This window comes from Rhea americana, unplaced genomic scaffold (genome assembly GCF_003343005.1).
Source record: "Rhea americana isolate MKP2758 unplaced genomic scaffold, rheAme1 scaffold_0, whole genome shotgun sequence".
Lineage (NCBI taxonomy): Eukaryota > Metazoa > Chordata > Aves > Rheiformes > Rheidae > Rhea > Rhea americana.
Window position 1 is genome coordinate 8,191,892 of NW_028185037.1, and position 25,058 is coordinate 8,216,949.

Below are 25,058 nucleotides of genomic sequence, written 5' to 3' on the forward strand. Positions count from 1 at the left end.
CCACTTGTTCTTGAATTATTATTTTTGAGTAGTGCAACTATTTCTATTATTAACTATTTCTATTATTATTTCTGTTATTCACTGACTACATTGTTGGCAATAATCATCTGTTATTTGCATGTGGAAGGATTTTTTTTTCATTCAATATTGTTTGAGATATTCAATTAATAGTGTCAGGCAGTCCTCACATTGACCAAGAAGGAGAAAAAGCTGAGGAATGAAATGCACTGCCTGTTTTTGGTTTTGGTTTGGTTTGGTTTGGTTTTGAGGACTTTCAATTTTGAAAAATACACACACGCTTTCTATATATTAATGGAAATTTATCAGAAAGCTTTGACACTGAGATTATTTTGTTATGCTTCAGAAACACATAGTTCAAAGATAAAAAACATCTGGGAAATGTGAACATTTACAAAGCATTTATCTTCACTGGTCAATAGGAATGAAATGTCTGTAAGTATCTAGTCAAAATACTTAGCTGCGATATCCTAAAGAAGGTCTATTGCTTCTGTGAACATATAATTTGCAAAGTTGAGATACCTTATCTGAGTAGTAAATATAATCAGTGTTTTACTTGGCTTATATAAGAGAACAAAAGAAATTCCTGTCTATATAACACTGTATAAAATGYAGACTGCACATCTGCAATTTTTCATGAATAAAGTTCTAACAATGTACTGAAGATAACTGTATGTGCAATTTATAAGCAGAAAAGCATTCTTCTTAAGAAAGGAAGAAACAGAATACAATTTTAATGAACATTAAGTAGTTATTTAATTTTTCTTGCTAGGGAAAAGATATTTTGATTTTATAAGGCAGAAGAAACTAAATATACAGTAAGCCTCATSACATTTAAACCTCAGAAGATTAGAATGGCATCAAAAGTAATGCTTCTTTTGGCATGTATCCTGTTCTTGGACTTCCTTGTTTTACACATTCTTGGATTACATCAAAGTGTGAATTAGAGTGAAAAGTAAAATTAAAAGTTTTAAGCAGAACTAAACAAGACAAACTAAMTATTCTTTAACACTCAGTATTTAGTAAAGACTATTTTGAGTGTCTTTATATTTTAAACTTGTATTTTTTTCTCACGGTGATGTAAATTATCTTTGTTACTTGCCAGCCTTAGCAGATTCTGTTAAACTACTACTTGTTGAAAATGCATTTATTTGGTAAGGTTTAGTGTGTAGAAGCATTTGCATACAGCAGTATGAMCATTAAACCTCATATTACCTCATATTCATCTAAAGTCAGAAAAGTGATGGCTTATGTTAGAAAAGGAAAAACAATTGCAAGTGCCTATTATTTTATACTAAAACAATTACCTTGACAAGCTGGGACTGGAACGTCCCAGGAGTAATAACCATATGGAGACTTCTTGCATACAGCAGTACTTTTCCCAACGAGCCGAAAACCTCGATCACAAGCCCAGCGGACCATACTGTTGAGCTGTCCGCCCGTCTGGCTCACAATGAAACCGTGTGGCGGGGACTCTGGAGTACTACAATAGAGAGCTTTAAACACAAATAATAAATAAATAAAAGATGCATTTAGGAGCCAGATGACACTTCTTGACAAACACTTATCGAACTCACTGGATATCTGAAAAGGAGATGAGAAATATATAACTGAAAGTTGTATTTTGTGCCCTAATCATGCACTCATCAAACCCTGAGTATAAAGGTGAGAGAACAGGGCCTTGTAAAGGCTTCAGGGTTTAGTACTTTGAGAGGAAGTGAAAGGTGAYAGCCCACTTGTACAACTGCATTTTACCACCTTGTTTTTTAAACTGAATAACACAGAGAATTTTAGTCAATGATGAAATGTAATGCAATCTCATAAGTTTCTACAGTATACAAAATGTTCTGAAGAAGGAACTGTTAGGTGCATCCTACACATAACCCCTCTCTTTTCTTTTCTTTTTTTTTTTTTCTGATCCTAACAGAGTTATTTCTTTCAAGTTTTATGATCCTGTGAACTGAAAGTGAACTCGGAAAAGTCAGGATAGACTTTAATTGTATCTATGAGTACTACTAAAATCTGTAGCAAAAACACTGAATCTGCTTTTTTTCTTTTTTTTCCTTTGTGATTTATTTAGAATCTGAAAAACCCTTATCTGGATACTATGAGAAAAAACAAAACAAAACTAGAAATCTTTATAAGAGCAAAAAGATCATTGAGAGATATAGTTGTTTTAACCTGAAATAATGTATGTGCCTTAAGTCTACATAACATTAAAAAATGCTTAAATATTATACTGTCATTACGCATATATTGTTAACTACTCTTGCTCATTAAGTCCATGAGACTGAAGTCRCTTGGTTTGGTCTAGCTTGCCAATGGAGTCCACTAGAAGGGTCTTACAATCTGCTACCTAGTTTAAAATAAATTTTGTTTGTTTAATAATTTAACTTAGTTTCTGATCTTTTTTAGTCAAAGAGGAGTCAAAATGGGTTGGCTAAGATGCTACTTCTTCATTTCACAGGACAGTAAACTCAGCGAGAATTTGTTTCCCAAGTTCTCCCTTCATGCTTTAAAGGAATGTTGGTAACTGGGGAGAACCTCACTCTGTTCCAGTCCGCAGTGAAACAGAGAAGTGCTGCTTGGCTCAATCTCTCAGCCTTTCCACGTCCCACTATTTATTTACCTCAGTGCAATGGTTTTCACTGGTAAAAGCTTCCTCTGGTCAGGACTGAGTCATATGGCTGTTTATTTACTCTATTAAAGCAAGCAGCAGAAGCTAAAATACTGGCAGACCTTTCAGAGAACATACCGTGGAAATGTTTTCTTCTTTACCCCAAATCATTCCTCATATCTGTGGAAAAAAGTAGAGATAGAGCCATCTCTACTCCTTTAATGTATGACGAATTATACTGGTGTTTTCTGCGTGATACAGACCACTCACTAGCTAGGATTTCCTGTCTAAGTCTCAATATTCTTGTTATGCTGCCTGTAAAGAATATTAAGAGATTTCTCTTCTTACTTTTAAAGGATCCCACAGATACTACAGGCAAAGAAAATAAGCACAGTGTAATGTTTTGTGTCTAGCCAACAGTGAATTTTATCTAACTACACAGTAAACATATTTTATCTCTCAGAAAACTGTGTTCTCCTACAGGGAAAGATGACACTGATACTTTATTTCACAGATGTTTGTACCAAGCCTAATTATTTTCCTACAATAGTGAAGTAACCAAAATTGAATGGGAAAAAAAAGAAAAAAAACACAGCACAGAAAATTTCATACTATTCTCTACTGCCTTCTCCATTTTCTAAAGTGAAATTGTGTCATGCCACTAACTTCACCAGTTCTGGAAACTATTCTGGAGCTACTATCCCCAGTACACAAAATATGCTATATTTTGTGTCTTCAGTCATGCTACAAAATTCAAATATATATTTTCTGAAATTGCTAAAAATGACAACAGATTTAGCTTAGTTTGAGTGAGGAATATTATTAATCTGTTTGCTGCTTCTTTTGAACTTTGAATTAAAGGGTTCAGTCCTTCAGGGCCTCATACTTTTCCATCTTACAGCTGTTCATTCTTGCCTAGTTGCTACCTCCTTCTCTGACCCAGCAGAAGTGTTTAAGTTGAACTGCATAATGATCCAGTAAGGACGGTGGCACACGCATGGAAGGAAATGAGGAATGAGTGGCAGAAGCATGAGACTGATTCTTTCAGTAAAGGTGCTGGCTTATGTCATTTAAAAGTTTTGCGAAACTATTTCTTAAATCTCTACAGAGTACTTGTGCTGCCTACATTATATATATATATATTTTACGAAAGATCAGTATCATTGGGTTTGTGTATAAAGCAAACTGAATTTCCTTTCAGTTTGGGTAGCTGATGTCACAAAATATAGCTTTCCTTTTCACACAAAAAAGTATGTTCCATATTGAGATTTTATACACATTAAAAAAAATTTAATTCACATACCTATATATCTTATCCTGAACCCTTTTTTATTCGTGCCATGATCCGCTGACCACCGTAGAAATACCTCATGGCCATTGCTAGTTATATTTAGAGAAGATGAGTAATCCCCACTGAGAGAAATGAGCAATGGGCTATGACTATTTGGTCCTTGACACAAGCAAGAAAAGAAAAAAGGAGTTACAAAGTTTAAAACCACATACAATAAATTACAGGTATACAATTAATATACTTTAAATATATCCTTCAACCAAATGATAAATTAATCACATTTAAAAATGAAAGTTGACATTATATGATATACATTACAGAATGTATATTTGTTCTGAAACAAAATTGTTTTTAAACATAACTAATGCAATACAATCTTGAAACACAATATAATCCAACAATTCTTTTTAGCATAACAAACCCAAAGATGTGCTTATTTAACTGTTTTTATACTTAAATCAATTATTGTATGCATAATGTGATTTGATAGTGGCAACACAGATGTAATGTAAAAATACACATAAATATAAGAAGTATCATCCAAAGTTGTTCATCCTATAGTTACCATCAAACACCTCAAGTATATCAAATTCCTTTTCTGTCTGGAAGAATTCAAAGAACATGCTGATATTATAACCCTTTTCCACAGTAATGGTCCAAGCACACATCTGCAGGTTTGGATAGCTGTCAGGATAACCAGGGCTCAGTATGACTCCCGTTGAATCCAGACGCATCTCATTGGCTGGACAGAGCACTGTGAAATAGATGGATTGTTTAAAAWTCCAAGTGTACTATTTTTACGTGTCATGTGATTGGTAAGGTTTTGGTTTTAAATATCTACATTGTTCATTTTATTGCCAAAAATATAGAAAGACTGACACTTAAGGAAAAAAACAGTTATAGAAAAAAAAAATCTAAAATAACATATACCTTGAAAATAAACATGTAGCCTTCAGAAGTTATTGACTCAACGCCATTTTTCTTCTTTCATTGTCTATAAAATTGTCTAGAAGATATGTTGTCGTTTTAGACTGCTCTTAAAAACTAAATTGTTACATTATTCAAAAAATGAAGCCTTTTTTTTTTTTTTTTTTTTTTTTTAATACTACCATCAGCAGTAGTTGCAGGAAAAGTTTGGACTGAAAGCCAAAGTTGAAGACACTATGTGATATTCATTTGTCAGACTCCAAATACAAAGTAGTGAATCTCTCGTACAATCTGTCTGTATAAAGCAAGGTGGAACCTAAATTTTGAGATCCTGAAGCAAACTCCAAGAACATTGATATATCTACATTGTACAATGCGGTACTAGTCAGACATTCTGCCTTTGGCCTAGAAAATAACAGACAGACTTCAGGGTGAYATTTTATCATGACTAATTAGCCCAGCCTCTCAGCAGGGCTAATTAGACAGAATGCAGAACTGTGCTATTGAAGCTGTCTTGTTTTTGGATCCAAAGAAACCTCACATAATGCTTGTTTATTGCCTATACTTGTAATAACCAACATTTGAAATTCTGTTTCTCAGGCTCCATACACAACATAGTGCTATTTCTTTCCTATCTCTTACCAGATTAAGAAGAAGAGAAGAGCTTCTCATAAACAAAGTCTAGGATTAGCAGTCAAGACATTGATGTTCTATTCCTGAATGTGCTACAGACTTTCAGTCTGACTTTAGGAAACTCATCTACCTTCTTCCTTTTAAAAATATGTACAGCAGGTCATCGTATGATAAACACTTCTGAGTAAATAAAGATCAAATTAGGAGGAAAAATATAGGTGAGTTCTGCCCCATCTAAAAAAATCCAAATAACAACCTGGCATATTTATTTTTTTAACTCCGTATTCTTCATTATCAACAGATGTGTAACTGTAACATACGTTATGCACATACTGAATTTACATCTATAGATCACTTCCTTTTTTATTAGATGTGTCTATCAGTGATTTTTAGTTACATTTTCACATTTCTGGTACAGGGGACTCTCAAGTTCAGATGACCTGTTATTTTCYTCCTTCTAACACGAGGACAGATAATTTACCAGATGAGTAGCTTTAACTCAGCTGAAGAAGAAATTTAAAGAAATGAACCCTAAAAATCTCAACTTCTTAATAGCTGACATCTTTTTTTCCCAAATTCAACTCTAGGAAAGAAGAAAGGGAACGTGTTATCCTGATCTCTAAAATATTGTTGGGAAAGGCTGGACCCCACAAGTGAGAGTGTCTCCTGCAGGGATGAAAGAAGACACTTGCTCCATTCCTGCTGGTTTGTTCAGTAGATATTACTTTCATCTCATTCAACAACTCCAGAAAGTTGTTTTTCTTATTTTCGACACCACAGTCTGCAGTTATCCATCTCCCACCTACAGCTGTACTGGAAAATATAAAACAACTCTAGCTGTATTAATCGTCATAGTTCAAGGAGGGATAGAGGGTGTTAACTCAGTAAATAGTAGTTTATGAAAAAAATAATATCACTGTTGCTGAAATTCAGCAAAATGGGGTTAAAAAGTCATGAAGAAGAGTATGACAGAGGCTTGCTTTTGATTTAATTCTGATTCAGTAGGTCTACATAGAACAATAAACATCAGAACAAAGAAGTGTTTGAAGTTGTAAACCTGTATTTGCACGGAGCTCTGTTCAGGCTAATGGACACAGTTTCTTCGTAATCCAGCCCAGAACTGAAGTTGATATTAACTACCAAGTCTTCTGTGCTTGAAGTACTGGATTTAGCTTAATATCTTAGWATTGTTTTATTTTGTCAGACAGATGAGGTTTATCTACACTCTGAGCATCTTTACTTAGACTGAAAGGTCCTTTACTGTAGCATTATCATGAGATTTTGATAAATAAAATAAAAATAGCTGATATTACTATGCTATTGAGACTTCTTTCAATAATTACTTTTGCTTCAGGATATATGAATCAGTTATCTACCATATATTCAGGGCTGAACAGTGCCTAACAGAAGCCTTAAAATCTGGCATTTACGTTCACAACTAGCACTTATATGAAAGTGAAAGTACTAAGCTCCCACAGTGAGAAAGAAAAATAATGAGATCTCAGATTTCTCAGAAATATTGAAAATAATGCAGTCTTMTTAAACATGAAAATCAGACTTTTATGAAAACTAAGTCATTTGACTATAGAGAGAGAAAGAGATCACACAAAAGTAAAGAAAGCAATAGCAATCTTTTTTCATAAATGAAACCAACATAAGAGATAGGAATCTGACCATATATTTTAAAATGTCATTTTCAAAATTATCCCTAATAGTTACGTTAAAAGAAAAAAAAAAGTTGTTTCTCACTCCCTGTTTTTCTCTCGGTTAATCAAGAAGAGATTGACTATAACAATTCTACTCTACTAGAGAATAAGCAAAGTTTATATGCCTATAATCTGGCTGTCAAAATCACACTGGGCCAGTAATTATACAGACTTCACCTGATGAAAGAACTGATCCTCTCAAGCAGATGAAAGAACCAATCCTCTCAAGCTTTTATATATGTATTTATGCAAATATATGTATATACACATACAGAGAGAGAGAGGGAACGAGAGAGACAGGATGAAAGAGAGATATAGGTCAGGAAGAGCACTGTTCTCTGGCTGCAGAAGTGTATTTACTGCCAATCTTGTTATCTCCACATGATCCTGCTTTGAGAAGTGCCCTCCATTTTAGGATCCCTTTCTAAGTGTCCCTCATGAAGTTTATAGAGAACTATTAAAGATCTAATTCTGTACAATGAACTCCCCTGGGAATCAGGTAGCTAAGTTATTTTATACATCCAAGCTAATGTAGCTGAGACATAGCTGAGAGTCATCACCAAGAATTTTCTTAGGATCTCATAATTATAATGTAAAATAAAGTTCGAATCCTCTTACTCTAAGTCTTTCATTTTATCCTGAAAGTAGAATTTAATGTCAAGGAAAAGGAAAGGCAAAGCTAGATGATGGATATGGGAGATACTCTATTTTAACAGAACATGATAGACATTTGCATAAGCTTGTAGAAATTAGTGATTATTTACTGATCTAAAGGAGGAAACCTAAAAGAAATTTAAGAAATGCTTATCTAACTGATATACATAAGAAAATTTAAGTCAATATAATTTGAAATGATAATACTGCATCTGAGTGTAAACTAACCTTCACTAGCAAATACAATCTGAAATAGACTTTGTTTCAGTATTTTCATYTAGTGGTACCTAGTTGTTGACAATTATGTCTTTACTGCAACACATTAGATTCAAAAATACTTTCATTTAAATTCTGTTCAGTAACACTATTCAGATTTAAAAGAAAGCCTATTGAATGTAATTATTAATTTACTTCAGTSTAAATCAAATTAAAAATTGAACCAAAATTCAGCAGAAACTCACTAGACACTGACTAAAATTTCTAATGTATGAACAAGGCTAAAGGCAATAGAAAATTACTCTATGAAGTCTAATGCTAAAACATGCTCTGCTTCTTGAAAGATCAAGAAATAAATTAATATAAACATGAACCAACAGAAGAGCAGTTTATTCCTACAGAGTGACTCTTAGGTAGTGAGTTATAGCCTGCATAATTGAAGTATTATAAAGTAGTATTATAKGAAGTTTATAAATAGCATGATTAGTGTAGCATAGCAAAATCATGAATGTCATACAYTTAGGTATATAATTTTGCTATCTCCAGATTCACAAAGCTATCTATAAGTATTCCTTTGGACACTGAAATTTAGGTTACATATTTTAAAATTTAAATATTAAATAAATAAATATAATAGATAATTATGTTCCTTTTTATTCAAGTTGGCCTGTTTGAATGGTCAATGATCCTACTAATTATGAAGATTATGCTAATTTGATTCAGCTTTAGACTGAAAATGATAAGAGCCCTGGTTTAGTATTTAATATTTCATCCGACATTTACCATTTCTGTGTGATGGACTAGAAATTAACTAGGGTAATGAAAGTTGTCATTCCCGGTTTTTTGTCTTGGGTCTTGCAGTGAATGTATATATGATTTTATCAACACGTGTTGAGAGAGTGCCTCAGGATCAGCACATTTACCTCTATTTGCTTCATCTATTATTACAGCACTTTAAAATTTAAAGAGTTCCCAGAGGGTTCCTAATTTTCTTCAACCCATTAAAGCTTACGCAACTGCAAAGTTTGGTTCTTCATTTAAATTGGGGATATGGGGTGCTCTTCCCAAATACAATGTTTTCTAAATAAATCCACAGATTTTCAGAAAAATGAATTTTAAAGTTCTTATTGAAACTCACAGTTTAAGATCACTCTGCATTTTTAAGGACTAGACATAATGTTAGGCAGTATGTTGACTTTCCACAGAATTACAAAATTGAGGTTRGAAGGCACCTCTGGAGATCATCTTGCCCAACTCAAGCAGGGTCAGGACCATCCCTGGGACTGTGTCCAGCTGGATTCTGAATAACTCCAAAGATGGAGCCTCTACAGCTTTTCCAGGCAAACAGTGTTCATTCACTCTTAGAATTWTATATATATGTATATATATATGTGTATATATAAATATATATATATACACGTATATTATGTTCAGATAGAATTTCCTGTGTTTCYGTTTGTGCCCATTGCCTTTTGCCCTGTSAAGGACTTCTGCATTGTTTTGTGAATAAAACCAGGGGAAAATASTTTATTCAGCAGTAATAGCTGTTCCTTCCAATTTTTCAGGTATGTAGGAAAAGGATATTTGTAAGACAGTTATTTTTCAACTCTCAGCTGAAAACTCTGAGCTGAATACTACAGTTATAATTACATTGTAAAAAGAGTGTATTAATGTCTAAATTCATAATAACTAAATTGTGAATTACTCTAAAACTTTTAAAATTATCAAGAAACTGTAAAAAATTAAAATTTTACTTGTAAATATAGTAGATTCACTCACAATTAACTTACTACTATTACCAAATCAATCTTTTATCATGAGTGTTTTCTAGATACGCTGATTACCTCMAATAGCTGCAAAAGAGATCATCATCTGATAGGCAGCAAACTCAGRCACCAGCAATTTTCATTTAATAAATGTAAGTAATTGTACCTACTACAAACTGATTTGGGAAAGTACTTTAAACTTTTCGTAAATGGTATAATATTAATGGCAAGAGTAGCTGGACCATGAAGGAATAATAACAGCAAGCAGGATACAAAATAGTTCTAATTTACATAAATTATACTTTTCTGAGCCTGAATTGTTTGTCTCTGTCTTTGTCATAAATGTTCATAAACACATGTCCTATTTTATCTCTCTTTAACACCTGGATGAAATTGCCAGAAACCACGGACACATGCCCATCATTTTGAAATTAAGAAAAGATTCTAATTTCTGATATAAACCTCAACAGTGAAGTAGTGGCATAYCTCTCTACTCAGAATTTGCAAGCAAAGGTGGAAAATGTAAAAACACACACATATATGTACATAGAAACATCATTCTTTAGTGTACACTGAATAAAAATGGAAAACACTTCAAATTGAACTTTAAAACAATAAAATTTCATGATCTTCCTCATCCAAATATGAGCTATGTTGTAATTCAGCATTTTTTAAATTTTCATTTGAATTTTTGTACTGCTACATTCTAGAGAAAATGACAGAAACTAGCTCATGTGCACACATTTATTTTAACCTCCCTCCTAGAATATGAATTGTGAAAGTACTTGTTTTCACAAAGCAGAGCAGTAGCCCTTTAAACCTAATAAATGCRTTAAAATGTTAATAATGGTTTTGCATCAATATTTGACATATATTCACYGTAACAAACAGTGATAATATTGAAAGTGTCAAAAGGTTTGAAATATTTTAAATGTGSCAGTTTATGTAAAGAGAAAGTGAAGGGTAGTTCTGGAATCGTCATTTGGCTGGTCTGACAAAGAGGAGGACAAACCTTGACAAGTAGGTGGTGCTCCATCCATCTGAAGTCTTTCTCCTAATCGACAGGTCAGAATCTCATTACCAACCAATGTAAAGCCTGGTTGACACTGGTAYCTTATTATGTCTCCTGTTTGATAAAAAAGAATACCATTAAATAGCAATTATCTAGGACTTTTCACTCTGAAAACACTATTGATTAATGAAGCACATATATAATAGGTGAAATGACCTCTGGCATAAACAACTTTGATTAGTCTAAGCAAACGTTGTGGTAAATGAGTTTTGTATCACACACTATGTTGCACCTATCACTGTTTTCCACCACAATATTAGCTGAATAATTTGCCTGACTTTGACTGATGCTAGGTAAGCCGTGTGTCCATAAGCTTTAACTGATATAATTCATTGGATAATCATTGTCGAACCAAATAAAAAGACAAGATCAAGTCACTATTTCCTACAGTCTTGAGGGGAAAAAAAAACAATATGAAATACATTTAATTGATGATAACTGAATTTGGCATGGTCAGAATAAGAAATTGTCTTTTGTCAATTAATAAAGTATTCGTGTAGTTCTATACAGTCACAAAGCGAAAAATGTGTGTGGCCCAGCAGTTTCACTGGTTTAGTTTACAGAGTAGAAAAGAAAAATATAGGTGAAAGTCTTTTTCTGTTTTCCATCAAATATAAAAAGTATAGATATAGGTTAAGAATAAATTGAAATTCTTGCCATAATGTAAGCAGACACATACAGTCAAATATCTGATCCAACACAGATACACATTGAGGCAAAATGGAAAGTCGGTATTTCTTTGAAGATTAGGTGGCTAAGTAATGTTATTAACATATCTTGTAAAGTCAGAATGTCATCCCCTCCTGGATTCTCCTAAATTCTACAAATTTGTTGTTACTCTTTCATTTCACAAAACTGTAATTCTGGTGCAAAATATACCATTGTCAACAATACTCTTTTATTAAGCAGAAAATAAATTTACTATAAATATTCTAACTAAGAATGTCATTGATAATACAAAAAATTTTCATTGCTRCTTTTGCTAAAATTCCAGTTAATTTCAACTATCTAATKTATTATAGTTATACAGGTACATACACACATATATACATGCACATACGTATTAAAATACTCTTAACTTTCACTGTAAGACTGCATGTTTTATATTAAGCCTTATGAAAAATGTATTTTAAAATGCACTTCATTGGAAAGGAGTTACTGAGATACTCAGATATGACCTCTGAAAGTGCTCAGGAAGTCTAGGGAGGAGCAATGATTTCATAGATGTTGTATTTTCAAATATAAATATATTCCAGTCACAATTTGCATCTTGAAAAATAAGAAATTTCTGTTCATAGCAGTCCTTTTTCTGAAATAGATATTGCTTTTATTTTTTCTCACATTACCTATTTCAAATTCATCATCTTCAGCCAAAATTTCAGCATTTGGTATATTTGTTGGAGGTTGGCAGACCCGAAGTTGGTAGGCTATAAAACAGAAGAAAGCATAGTTAATATTCCCATGCTTCCACAGTTAGCATAGTCATACAAATATGACTGAGTTAATATTCAAGTTAACATGATAAAAATGAACACTTTAGAAATTTCAACAGAATAAAAAAAATATGAGCCAAGAATGAAAAACTGGAAGTTGGATTCACAGTCTTAAATAGTTAATTCTAATGTCAAAATTCCCTACTTAAATACCCTATGAAGTCTAGAAGTAGTTACAAATTTTCGCACTGCAGTAAACATCGAAAAAGCGCAAGAGTTTTTTTTGATTTATGCAATTGATTTCTTCTTTTTACAAAAGCTATCCTCAATATATTTTTTACTCCTGAATTCTTCCTCTCCTGATACTACTCATAAAGAAGATAAGTTTTAAAAGACAAAATAGTCCACCCAGAGGTATAATAACTTATGGACAGAGGTACTTCAAATGTGAAATTTCCTAGTAAATGAACGGAAGTGGAAGACAGACAGGTGATAAGATCACACCTGTAGATAAGATCAAAGAAACTGATTCTTCTGGAATTAACAAATTAGAAGCTTAAAGGAGTTAGTTTCTAATCATTATGTTTCAGATACAAATCTGGCTAAGACTATTTGCGTGTCCTATTAACTTACCACTTTTCCTTAGACAGGACAGCAAAATATTCTTATCTAACTACTTTTTTAACATTACTTGATGAAAACAAAAGAGATTTTGCTTCATATTGACATAAAAAGTGCCATACTTCATGTAAAAAAATTAATTGCATTCAAGTCAATAGAGATTTTTCACTAATTTTAAAGGAACAACAATTATATTATTTTTCAAAAATTTGGAATGTACACTAGAGTCTTATAATCACATTTCTTCCCCTTGATCATACGTTGATACGTTAGGCTTAAAGAAGATATTAAGACATAGATGAATACATTAAGAAATAATTTTAAATAGTCACTCTAAAATGATTTATTCAAGGAAAAGCAATAGAAAGTTGCACTTCTTTCTTAAAATTTCTCTTTTGAAGTTTCACTTGAAATAATTTTCTGAGTTTTAACATACATATGCAATGGCCAGGCAAAAAAATTGGGTGAAGCATATGATAAAAATACAAGCATCGAGTCTACAGAAGATATATAGCTCTATTTTTTTATAGAGAATCACGCTGTTTGCATCAGCATAGGCTTGTGTTTGGACATAACTGAAATTCCCTTCAGTTTTAATGCAATTAGGACAGAAATGGGGCTTATCGTTCTGAAATGTTTTAACTGACTGTGGTTTTAAGGCACATAGTCAGGTTGGTCAATGGTTCAAGCATTCTTGGTTTTCACCGATACTAAGTTCTTAGATATCGTTGTTTCCTATCATCTCTCATTAGCTAGGAAATAGCCATTTAAAAGGCAGATGATGACTTTGTTTCTATTTCACRCATCTTTGCTACATCCTGTCCTAAGATTCTGTAGTGTAAAAAGGATCTGGCTTATTTTGATTGAACACAAATATTTATATTTTGCCCAGACAACATCTCTTCTTGGTAMTGAGTCACCAATATTTGAAGTCTTCCCACTTCACTCCTTTTTGTCTACTGTATAGTAAAGGAGCAATTAAATTAGTGAGTCACATCATAGCTGTTGGCCTGCCTTAGGATAAAGTAATTTAAAAGAAAGCACACCAAGCAAACATGGAACAGCTGTGGTATTTGCATTACTAAAAAAAAATATATATATTAAAATCACCAACATAATTAAAAATGGCTTCAGTAAAGTATTCATGTAATTTATCTCAAATGTCTCTCATTTAAGGGGTATCACTCATTTTAATCTCCAAATTATCTGTTTTAAATAAATTTGATTCCTCTCACCCTCTCCTTGCTCTAAACAGTATGTAGTTGATATGAAGAATCACAGGCTATAGGATACGTGTATTTGTTTATGTTGAGAACATCAATCCAAGTGTTTAAGTTTCTTTCAAGAATAACTTTTTTTTTTTTTTTTTTACTATTCAGTTTGCATCGTCATTGCAAGCAAAGACTGTGTTTGTGCAGAAGATATATAGCTCTATTTCTTAACAGAGAATCAGTTTGCACAGCATCAGAACAAAGAGAGTACAAGGCCAGCAAGTTCTCTAGAGACACATTATTACTAGCTACAAACATTTTTAGATGTGGTTGGTCATACTCATATATCAATAAAGGCAAAGAGTCAGTTTGTTCTTCACAAACTGCAACATGTAATTTAGATAACTAGATCTGGAACTGAAATTCTGAAAAACCACGGTCAGTCAAATCAGCAATTTGCATGCTGTTGCTGCTGTTTCTTCATTGCGGGCTTTGTTGTTGTTGTTTAAAGTTCCTCTAATCCTCCCATCTCTTTTCATTTATGTGCACCTTAGTCTTTATTCAGTTAAAAAGATAGAACTTTAGTCCCAAAAGCTGATCAGGATCCAGAAGATAGACTGCTGTCTATGTTGCCTGAGCACCTAAAGGCACTCTTCCTGCTGAATCTGTCCCACTGTAATGATAGGAATGGAAGAGACACTTGGACAAGAATAACTGAATGACTGCAAAACGTGCTCCAGAAGTCTCTTCCAACCTCAATCATTCATTCTGTGGTTCTGTGAAGTATAATTCAGTGTGTTAGAATTTAAGCATTCAGTCAAAATAAACTGGAAACTCATTTTCCAATCTGACTTTCAAAAACATTTCATTTAGCAACAGTTCAACGTTAGCTGTAAAATATAGTTCACTATCATTGGCAACTCTGGAAGAAGAATATTTTCCTCGTAGTATCTGAATACCTCAGAGAAGTAGAATGCCACTCACAAGTATCTACACAGAATTTTAAAAATGTTGTTAGTAGTTAGAAAATATGTTATTAGAACTGCAAGATCTTTGCTTATGGACAGTCTCTTCACAATGCTCTCTTGTTTGCTTGAGTATTAGTGGTTAAGAAAAAAGTCTGTTTTGGTCATTCTCATTAGTCTTTCCTAAGTTCACATTACTCTGATGTTGGTCATACATAGTAATAATACCAATTCTTAAAAAAGTAATTAAAGTATTTTTTTCTAAGTTTTACTCCTACAGTAATCAGTATAGATAATGAAAAAATTATTTGTTACRCTTACCATGATAACTAAGTACAAAGAAGCCACTGGTAGTAAAGTCACTGTGGAATTTGATGAGAATCTGATTGGAAGTGCTGTAGACTGATTCTAATGCAGTGTTGCCACTGAACTGTCCAATCTGAGGAGAAGTTTGATCTGGTCCATCCCTAGGAAAAACAGATATAAAAAAATAAACTACGGAAAAAGTGTATAATATTGTATCAGAATATTGAAGAAAATGTTCTCAGAGCAGAGGGATTATTTGTTTGTCCAAATGGCATGAGTTTTTATTTCAAAGTAGTAAATTTTCTTTAAGTTACTTTAGGTTTTAAAGTCTTAAATCATCTAAAATCAGATAAGAAAGACATTAAGGACTGCAACTCTTTTGCAATTCAGCATGTGGACTAAAGTATAAGAATTAGTTGCTTAGAGAGTCATCAAAATTTAATAAAATGCAAGATCCTCCATTTTTACTACCTTTTGGAAGTAACAGTCTCATATTTCTGAAATTCTGAAAATTCCAGCAACCTCAATATGATTGGATTTGTGATACTCCTTCCTCATATTGCCAGAAACCCTCACGTTTACATGTCCAAGTTTTTAAATACGGATATTAGAAAGAAATAAACCTAACACTGTTCATCTTCCCYATTCTTTTGGATATGTTATTACTAGGAAAAATTAAGACATGAATATCTTTTTATTTTAAAAGATAATGACTGAATATTGGCTTTCCTGAAAATAAAAATGCCTATTCTCTACTGAATGCAAGATCCTGCTTGAAATCTGTATACAGGCATTTATGAATACAGAATTTATTTATAATTTTTATTTTAAGAGCTTTAATTACAGAAAGTAATTCTGTAATTTTGAATTGTAAAATTTAATTTATAATTCAAAAGAAATTTTCAATTGCATTTTTATTTAGCTTTTTCACAATTAAATTTTCTAATGTTAATTTTTCTATTTTATAATTGCACAGACATATGAAACTCCATTTAATATGCATTTTCCTGAGTACTGTAGAATTTTCTTAATAAATTTATTGTTGAGTGCGATGCTCCATGCAGTTTATATAAATGATTGTGTTTCATTAGCTCAATAAATCATTCATATAAATGTCAATACTAGTTTTAAGCAAAATGAAGTATGATAGATGTTTGATTTTAAATCAGGAATAGCAGCAGTCTTTTTTTACTATATATCTCATATTTACCATATAAAATTTATTATAAAATTTCTGAAATTGTTTATATACATTTATTGATATTATTTTGTTCTATTGTGATTTAGATAGTACACAGATGACTTGCAAGATAATTGCCACCCTATGGAAGAATGAAATACTTGTTTTAGCAGAAAAATTAAATCAAGGTTCAGACTAAGCAACAGTAGACTTGTATAGAGGAATCATATTTTAAGTAGGGCTGTGAAATGTTGATATTTCTTTCTTTCCAGACCAGAATGAGGAAAAAAAAAAGTCTAAAAATACTTTGGCACTGATTAACATTAAAATCAACAATTTCAAATTAAATCATAAAAGTTTAAATTGTATAATTGCTATATGAATAATATCTTTTTACTAGAAAATAGTTTCAAGAGGATGGGAATATTTGCTTTGAAAATTTAAAAATTTTGTCCAAAAATTTTAAATATTTGTCCAAATTCTCACATCTCATCCTTCCTCTYCCCATTCGATTTTTTCAAGCAAATAATATGATTTGGAAAAGCATTTGGATTGTGAATAGACTGCATCCTCCTTAAAATGTTGCTAATTTAAATAGACAGATTACAACCAATCTAAAATTGTAAAAATAAAAGAAAAAAAACAGTAAAAATCACATAGTGAAATAAAACCGAGGGTTTAGTTTTGTAATGTTATATATATAACTATCTTTATTGTAAGAACTAGGTCTGTAACTCAGCGAGGCATACTGCTGAAAGCACATGAAACCACATGGTAGAAAGGAAGAGCCCAGAGGGAGGAGCRCTGGAAGTCGACAGGAGTGTTCTGATTTGTGTGGGATAAAATAGAGAAAAGATGTACATATGAATACAAAAACAGCATTTAATTCAGGAAAGATTCTGAAGTTCAGCCTAAATTTGATAAACAAAATAACTGGGGAAGAGTCAAGGGATTCAAAAAGTGGTTGAGATTTACCAGAGTCTGGATACATACTCTGACAAAAATTGCTTAAATATTAGAGAAAAGCAATCAAGTATCTGGAACACTGGACAAGAAAGTTTGCACTGCTCAAAATGAAACATAATTGGAACCTACAGAAATGATCACAAAGGTGTATAGAGAGGACTGTCAAATGTTCAGGGGTGTAGGAATGAAATCCTCAGTTATCTGAACGTGTATGAATGTAAATTAGACTTCTGTAAAATAGAAATATCAAACAAATAATGGATATTTCACTTTGCTTCTCCACTGTTTTGCACTGCTCAGGCAACACTACTCAGACTACAAGACTACTCTCTCAATCTGAAGATTCTTTCCACCAGAATATTCTCTTAGACAAGCTTCCAAAATGTCTTCATCACTGCTGAACTGTCTAAGGGACTCACTAGTAACTATTTCAAGATGACTATGGGGCAATTACACTACTTTATAGCCTCCTGCCACATTAAGTAGCAACTAAGCATGGCAGGAGCTTCATTATCTGAAAAGATTCATGATAAATATGAATTCAGGTATAACAATATAATTTATTGATGGCTATAGCTATCTCAATTCTTTTTGTAATAACTAAATATGTTTCCTTTTATGTGCCATTAACAGTTTAAAAGAAGCTATAGGAAGAAAATGTAGCTTGTATTGACTTGAAAGACATCACAATATAATTACTCATTACCAGTATTTTCTTAAGTGTAGTTACTTCTTTTGGCTGCTGATAATCTCTGTCTTATCTCTGTATACTTTTCTTGATTAATAAACTGATAAGACACTATTATCGTTTTCAAATTCTTAAGACAGGGGCTATTCAACTTCCTATCCAGTGCAAACTAGAGAGAATAATAAATTGGAAACATGGAATATTGCAAATCACTCATTGTCACTAGACAAAACAACAAGCGTCAAGGGAGAAATCACAAAGATATTCTTTTTAATCCCTGTTTTGTTACATAGTGTCACAAGAAGATTAAATAAATGTCAATAGTGTTTTCTTACCAGACAGTTATGAAATCATATATTGGCTCTGTTTGGAGAACTGTGAAATTGATGTAGATTCCATTCCCAGGTGGCACTCTTACAAGCCAGAAGCAATCTTGAAAGTTTGGATACTCATCAGGGTATCCTGGAGAGTATATGGTGCCGTTCATTGCAGTTATATTTCCTCCACAGAGAGCTATAAAAAATACATTGGTTTTCAGAAGCATTAAATGCTTTTTGCATTCTTAGATCATCTGAAATCTATACTTTAAAACGCATTTGGTACACTAAAGGTAGATTATGTAAAACATCATCACTGTTTAGAAAATAAAGATTTTACCAAGCTCTCTGCAAAGAGTCAGAGGTCAGCTTCCAACTGATAGCTCAAATCTGTATTAAAAATCCCCCAGTAATTCTGATGGTATAAAGACTRTGAGAACTGAAACTAAAGTATTATTTAGACATTGGGTTAATCTAGTGACTGAAGAAGTGGAGGCAATAAAATAGTTTGTTATAGATTTTTGTATATTTCAGCTCCGAATCAGCAGCAAAATATAGGAATTGCTATCACTTATTGTCACAAGAAGATGGCCAACCAAAATTATCAGGTGGGAGACGAGATATGCTAAGTTGATTGAAGATGTAKGGGGAAAATTAGAGGATACAGAAAATGTAAACAGTCGGTGTGCCACAGTGAGGAAAACAATTTTGCATTTCCTGAAAGAAATACTGATAGGTAAAGAATTTCTTTCTGAAGTTCTTCTTGAAGTGTGGTAATTTTAAACCTCATTGAGGCAAACCACTAATTCATACTCTATGATTTTCTCCACAGATGTTTCAGACGCATAGTGAATGTTACACTTTTAAGTATGTATCCATTTTTACTATCCTATCAAACATAAGACATTATGTTAGCAGAAGCCTAGTTCTGGAAAAACAGGCAAAGTCTAAAATTGTATTATTTGCTTAACTTTGTATACATGTCTCTGAAGAAAAATTGGGCATAGAATGGTAACCTAGACCCTCTTAAATATGCTTAAGAATCTCTAACTAAAGAATAGSTAGTTCGGAAAGATAGGTTTGTCCTAGGAGGATTGTAAAGTGTTTGTATTTAAGCAAACTATGTGCTATGACTTGTATCTTGGTGCTGAATTGTAGGATAAGGAGACTTTCAGATTCACTCCCCCTCCGTTCAGACTGAACAGCTGATATACCACTTATCTCTGCTTTTAACTTCAAAGGCTCAAGGTGTTCTGAGAAGTGGAGGCAAAACTGATTTGGCGGCAGAGTCTCATGGGAGTGAAGACATGGGACAGTGACTGGCATGCAATGAAGTTTCTTGGGAGGGAGTAGGAAACGTGGTGATCCAAGAAATAAGGGAGAGAGATGACTTAAGAAGGACCAGAGAGAGTTAGAGAGTGGTGAGCAGGGATCACAGGGGTTTTAAAGGCATGAGGATGCAAAGAGAACAAAACTGTTTAAACAGAAAGCATGTTTAATGATATTTGATTCAGATCGTTTGCTTCAAGAAGTCTAGCATTAAATAAGCCTTAGTATAGCCTCAAAATAACCCTTACAAGAAAAGTATTAGAGGAAAGAGAGAATAATTATGTGTCTCAAATATGAGACACAAAAAAACAGGGAACATCCAGAAAATAACTGGTTCTCATGGAAGAAAAGATAGACAACAGTTTCAYTTATAAACTTTGTGGTGCACACATATTTCTCATGCAGATTTCTGTGCTACATAACTACCCATCTTTGGGTCTTTCACAGTTTGCTGACACTAGCCAACTCCTTTTACTATAGATAAGGATAAAAATCATCATATACATTCATTCATTTCCTTAAAATTTCAGCTATAAGCAAGTCAGTTCCTTGATTCTGCTTACYTATTACATGGGTATCATTGTAAAAYAATGTTAAATTTAATATATTTTAAATACCTTAAATACCATAAATATGAAAATATATGTAGATGACTTCAAATAGCAGTGACYRYAGTCAGTTGCATTTCATACCATCTTTGACGGTTTCTTTTTCAACTGATAAGACAGAAAGTAAGTGGCCAGAGTTGGGAAATTCAAGTGCTGAATCTGTTTTTYTTGACTCAGTGCAGAGCTTTTACTCTAGAGCACCACCTAGGCCAAAAAATCAGCTCCATATTCCAGAATTTCATCCCAACATTTCAGAGGTAAAAATCTTTTTTACAAATATTTACAAATAATGATGGGTTCTTTCAGTCACTCAGTACATACCTTCACATCTGGGCAGAGGATGATTCCAGTTACGGCTGATGCCATGAAGACAAGTCAGAGCTGAATTTCCAATCAAGGTGTATCCAGGAAAACACTCAAATGAAATAGTTTGTCCCACGGTAAAGTCATTCCCAATAACAAAACCATTACGAAATGGTCGAGGGTCAGGACAGCTTTGTAGTTGATATGCTGAAATAAATAATAATAATGAGAAAATAGCATAAGTAAAATACAGATTTTGATTATACCTTCAAAAMTAAAAGATTTTTACTAGAGTAAAAGAAAAATTACACAAAGATCCCAAATTGCTTAAGTTCTATCATAGTGACAGACAAAATCATTGGTCCTATACAAGGAGAAGCATAGCAAAACATTTCAGCTGYAATTCTGGAACTATCCATAAAAATTATTTTAGGATTCCAAACTTCATAGAGGAAACATAATACMATAAAATTTTAAATGATCTTATACTTTTTACACTTTGGAAATATACACRCAAAAAAAGATACACCCTGAAGACTTTTGGAATAGAGTCCCTGTGAGGGYAAAAATGAAATCAGCCTCTTAATTTTGTCTTTTAATTTTAGTAACTAGAGAGTACTGCATTACAGGAGAAGAAGAGASCAGAAAGAGAATAGACTTCTTGTGTTCACAGGTCTTCAAAAAAGTAGGACACTGATTAGCTCTTTAAGACTACAAATAGCTTCCAAGTACAATACACCTTAAGCAAAATGGAGRTGGTCTGCTGGTACTGAAAATTAAAAAAGGTTAAAGAGGAGTCCTTAAACCAGAAGCAGTGTAAAGACTCATGTGAAGAGTTTTTTCTGCAGAAAACCTGATGTGAAGCCATGAGAGGGATGAGGCCACCTGTCAATGCACCTCTAAAACAGGCCAGTAGGAAAACAAACAGTTTTACAGTGAACAGGGAAGACAATTAGATCGCCTACAATGCAAGTTGGCTGGAGCATGCACTGTAAAGGAGCAAAATACAGGGAAAAACAAGAAGCATTTTCACACCAATATAGTAGCCTAAAATATAACACGCGGGAACTAGGATGCTTGAACCAAGCAGCCACATCAATGCGAAAGGCATCTCACAGACCAGTGTGGCCAGGGACACAGTGCTGCCAGGCTACTTTACAAGAATGATAGGGTATGGACTTCCAGGTGGGGGAGAACATTAAATGCTGAGAACTATATAAAGTTTCATATCAGCGAGATATTACTAGGAAAAAGGAAACATGACTGAATACTTATAGGTAAGATTACAATTCTATAATATAAATGTAGTATTAGCTGCTTCTGTAACTCTGTAACACAGAAAATTGTAGTGAGCCAGAAATGTAAGATTAAGTAAGAAAAGTAAAATTAGAAAAGCTGCAATTGTAGGACAAATAATGGGAAACTCAGATCCCCACATATGGACCTCATCATGATGACCTGAAGAAATCAAATCGTTGATCGTTAGTGCATTAAATAATTGTTCCCTAGAACAACCAGTTTGAGAACCCACAAGCAAAGTGGTTATATTAGATTTGAACTGACTAGCTACCCAGATCTTAGAGGGACAGCTGCTCTGTAACAGCAGTCATAATATTGTTTGCTTATATTGTGAGGGAGCGAGTCAAATAAACACAGCACAGGCATCTTCAGTCTCCAGAAAGGGAAACAAATGAGGAAAATACAAATGAGGGGAATACAAAAATGAAGTAATGCAGACTGGAATCTGTTGATTAATGTTACATTAAAAGGCCAGGTAAAACATGAGCTATAATTCAAAATAAAAATCTAATAAAGTGGAGATTCCCAAATAAGATACAATATTTGCAATAGATAGGTCTTAGAAGTAAATAGAAAAAAAAAAGTATTAAATAGATAGGGCAGAGGACCAGGAGCAGATGGCACTCATCCAAGGTGTATATCTCATAATTTCAGGCTCTGCGCTAGAGGATTGGTGGTTTGCCAATGTAAATCTCATCTATAAAAACTGCTTTAGAAGGGATTCTTGAAATTACAGATCACTGAGTCTGACTTCCATCCCTGGTAATACGGTAGAGTCTATAATAAAGAATAATATCACTGAGCACATGGATAAACATGGTGTTTTGGCAACAGACAGTGGAGCTCTGTAAACTACTTCCTACAGTTTTATAAAGGCGTCGATAAAGATATCGCATGTATGCGATCCAACAGACACAATACACATTCAAAACACTTTTTGACAAGGTTTCACAGAAAAGCTATTAAAAATCTGAGTTGCCACAGAATTAGAAGAAAAGTTCTTTCACAGAATGAAAGCTGGTTAATGTGAAGGATAGGTCACTTCTCAGATATAGGCAGAGTCACCAGCAGTCTTCTCAATGGATTGTTACAGAGCCTAGTTTTATGCGAAATTTTCACCAATAACCTGAAGAAGAGAGTAAGTCGTGTAATTTCCAAGTCTGCAGATGATACTAGGCTCTTATGGGCAATAAAATGCTGTCAGTGAGGAATTGCAGGAGGACCTCGTAAAATTAGGTCTGCAAAAAGCTGCCAGATGAGCTTCAACTTAGATAAATGTAATTTAATCCCCTGCATAAATCATCCATGCCTTTGCATGGATAAACACAGAACTGACAGTTTTTTCCTGACACTTCAGGAAAGAGATTTCAGAGTCATTAGTTCAGTTTTCTGAAACTGATGCAAGGTGCAAAGGCAGCCAAAAAAGTAAACAAATGTTGAGTGTGATCAGAAAACATACTGAAATTGATATAGTGTGTGTCTTTTCACCACTATATAATACCTTAGTGTGGCCACATTTTGACTTCTATATGCACTTCTGGTCTCTGAATCACAAGAAAGTTAGTGGACTTAATTGCTAAAGCAATCCAGGGATGGAAGTTGCTACCTTTACAAGAAAATACCAAAAGAGTTGAAACTCTTCAGTTTGGAGAGCAGATGGCTCAGAGAGATCTGACTGAGATTCACAAAATCGTGAAGGTGGTGGAAAGGCTGAATGCAAAAATGTCCTCCATAAAATCCCACAGTATTAGAATGAGGAGACTCTCAATTAAATAGTAGCAGATAAGTTCAGGACAGTAACAGAAACTTTACAGAGTGTGCATGAACTTCTGGAACTTGTTGCCACAACAGTTTGTGCAGTAAGACGGTATCAGCAGGCTGAAAAGGGGGTTAGACAAATTCATGGACAACAGGTCCACAGAGAATGTGTAAAAAGGCTTGGAAAGTGCTGTACCCTCTAATATCTCTGGTACAACCACTGTTGGATGCTGGAGGGGTACAATGATAATGGACTACAGAAATTACCTAGCTAACTTCTAGTTAACTAGCTAACTTTGTTCCTAAATAGTATTTCTTTTTGCCACTAGGAGACACCATACTGAGCTAGACAGAACATTAGTCTGACACAAAAGACTTTAAAATACAAATATATGTGTGTGTGTGTATGTACGCATGTATGTTTAAGAAAGGGGAAATGAAACCTGACTGTAATTTTATTTCTGATATTTTTCTCAGAATAATTAATAATTAAAAGTTTCCATCATGAACTATGAATACCAAAGCTTTTATAGTGAGCAAGTAAGGTCTGAGTACAAGCCTCTTTTGCACATCTTGATGATCTTTTCCAAGCATTCCCTTCCTATTACAGAACTGAGAACAAATATGCTATGTAAAATCTGCAAAATCTGAAAAGTGCACATAGTGTGTATATTTTTGTAAGAACTAGCTATCTCTCAAGTGGTTTAAAGGACTAAAAGAAATGTTTTGGAATTCTTTGCTCACAAAAAACAGCATCTCCAAAATGATTACTCTTTTATTAATAGTATCAATTATTCACATGCTTTTTCTTTATAATCTTTCACTGCTTTTCTTATCAGTAGATTGTAAAAGCCCCTTACCCTTACAAATCATATCATATCTCAAATAAGAACTGAACAACATCTTACCAGGCACTTTAGGTCATAAGTTAATTTTTGCTATAAAAGTGAACACTTTTACAGGGGCTTATTTCAAGAATGTTATATAGAGTTCAAGTCAATTTGGACTTGTTACTATTGAAAGAGTAATAGAAGACTGGTATAAAGCAAAATCTCTTAAAATCACCCTCTGATGTTATTCATATTGTGAAAACAGGTATAGTTTTAAATATGCATTTGACCTTTCTCTAGGGACAGTGGTGATCTAATTCCTTTGAAATGGATCTGCAACTATA

The 25,058-nt window shown here is 33.3% G+C and overlaps 1 protein-coding gene across 4 annotated transcripts in view; it reads right to left on the bottom strand.

Moving 5' to 3' along the window:
• Positions 1-25,058, bottom strand: part of CSMD3 (CUB and Sushi multiple domains 3) — a 678,537-nt gene that overhangs the window by 76,893 nt on the left and 576,586 nt on the right. For all 4 annotated transcript variants that reach the window (XM_085321107.1, XM_085320309.1, XM_085319522.1 and 1 more), the window contains 8 exons: positions 20,846-21,034; positions 18,606-18,783; positions 15,452-15,597; positions 12,247-12,327; positions 10,841-10,954; positions 4,492-4,680; positions 3,939-4,085; positions 1,326-1,514 (listed from right to left, as the gene is read on the bottom strand). In XM_085321107.1, coding sequence (XP_085177233.1) covers positions 1,326-1,514; positions 3,939-4,085; positions 4,492-4,680; positions 10,841-10,954; positions 12,247-12,327; positions 15,452-15,597; positions 18,606-18,783; positions 20,846-21,034 — 1,233 coding nt within the window. The remainder of the gene's footprint in view (positions 1-1,325; positions 1,515-3,938; positions 4,086-4,491; positions 4,681-10,840; positions 10,955-12,246; positions 12,328-15,451; positions 15,598-18,605; positions 18,784-20,845; positions 21,035-25,058) is intronic.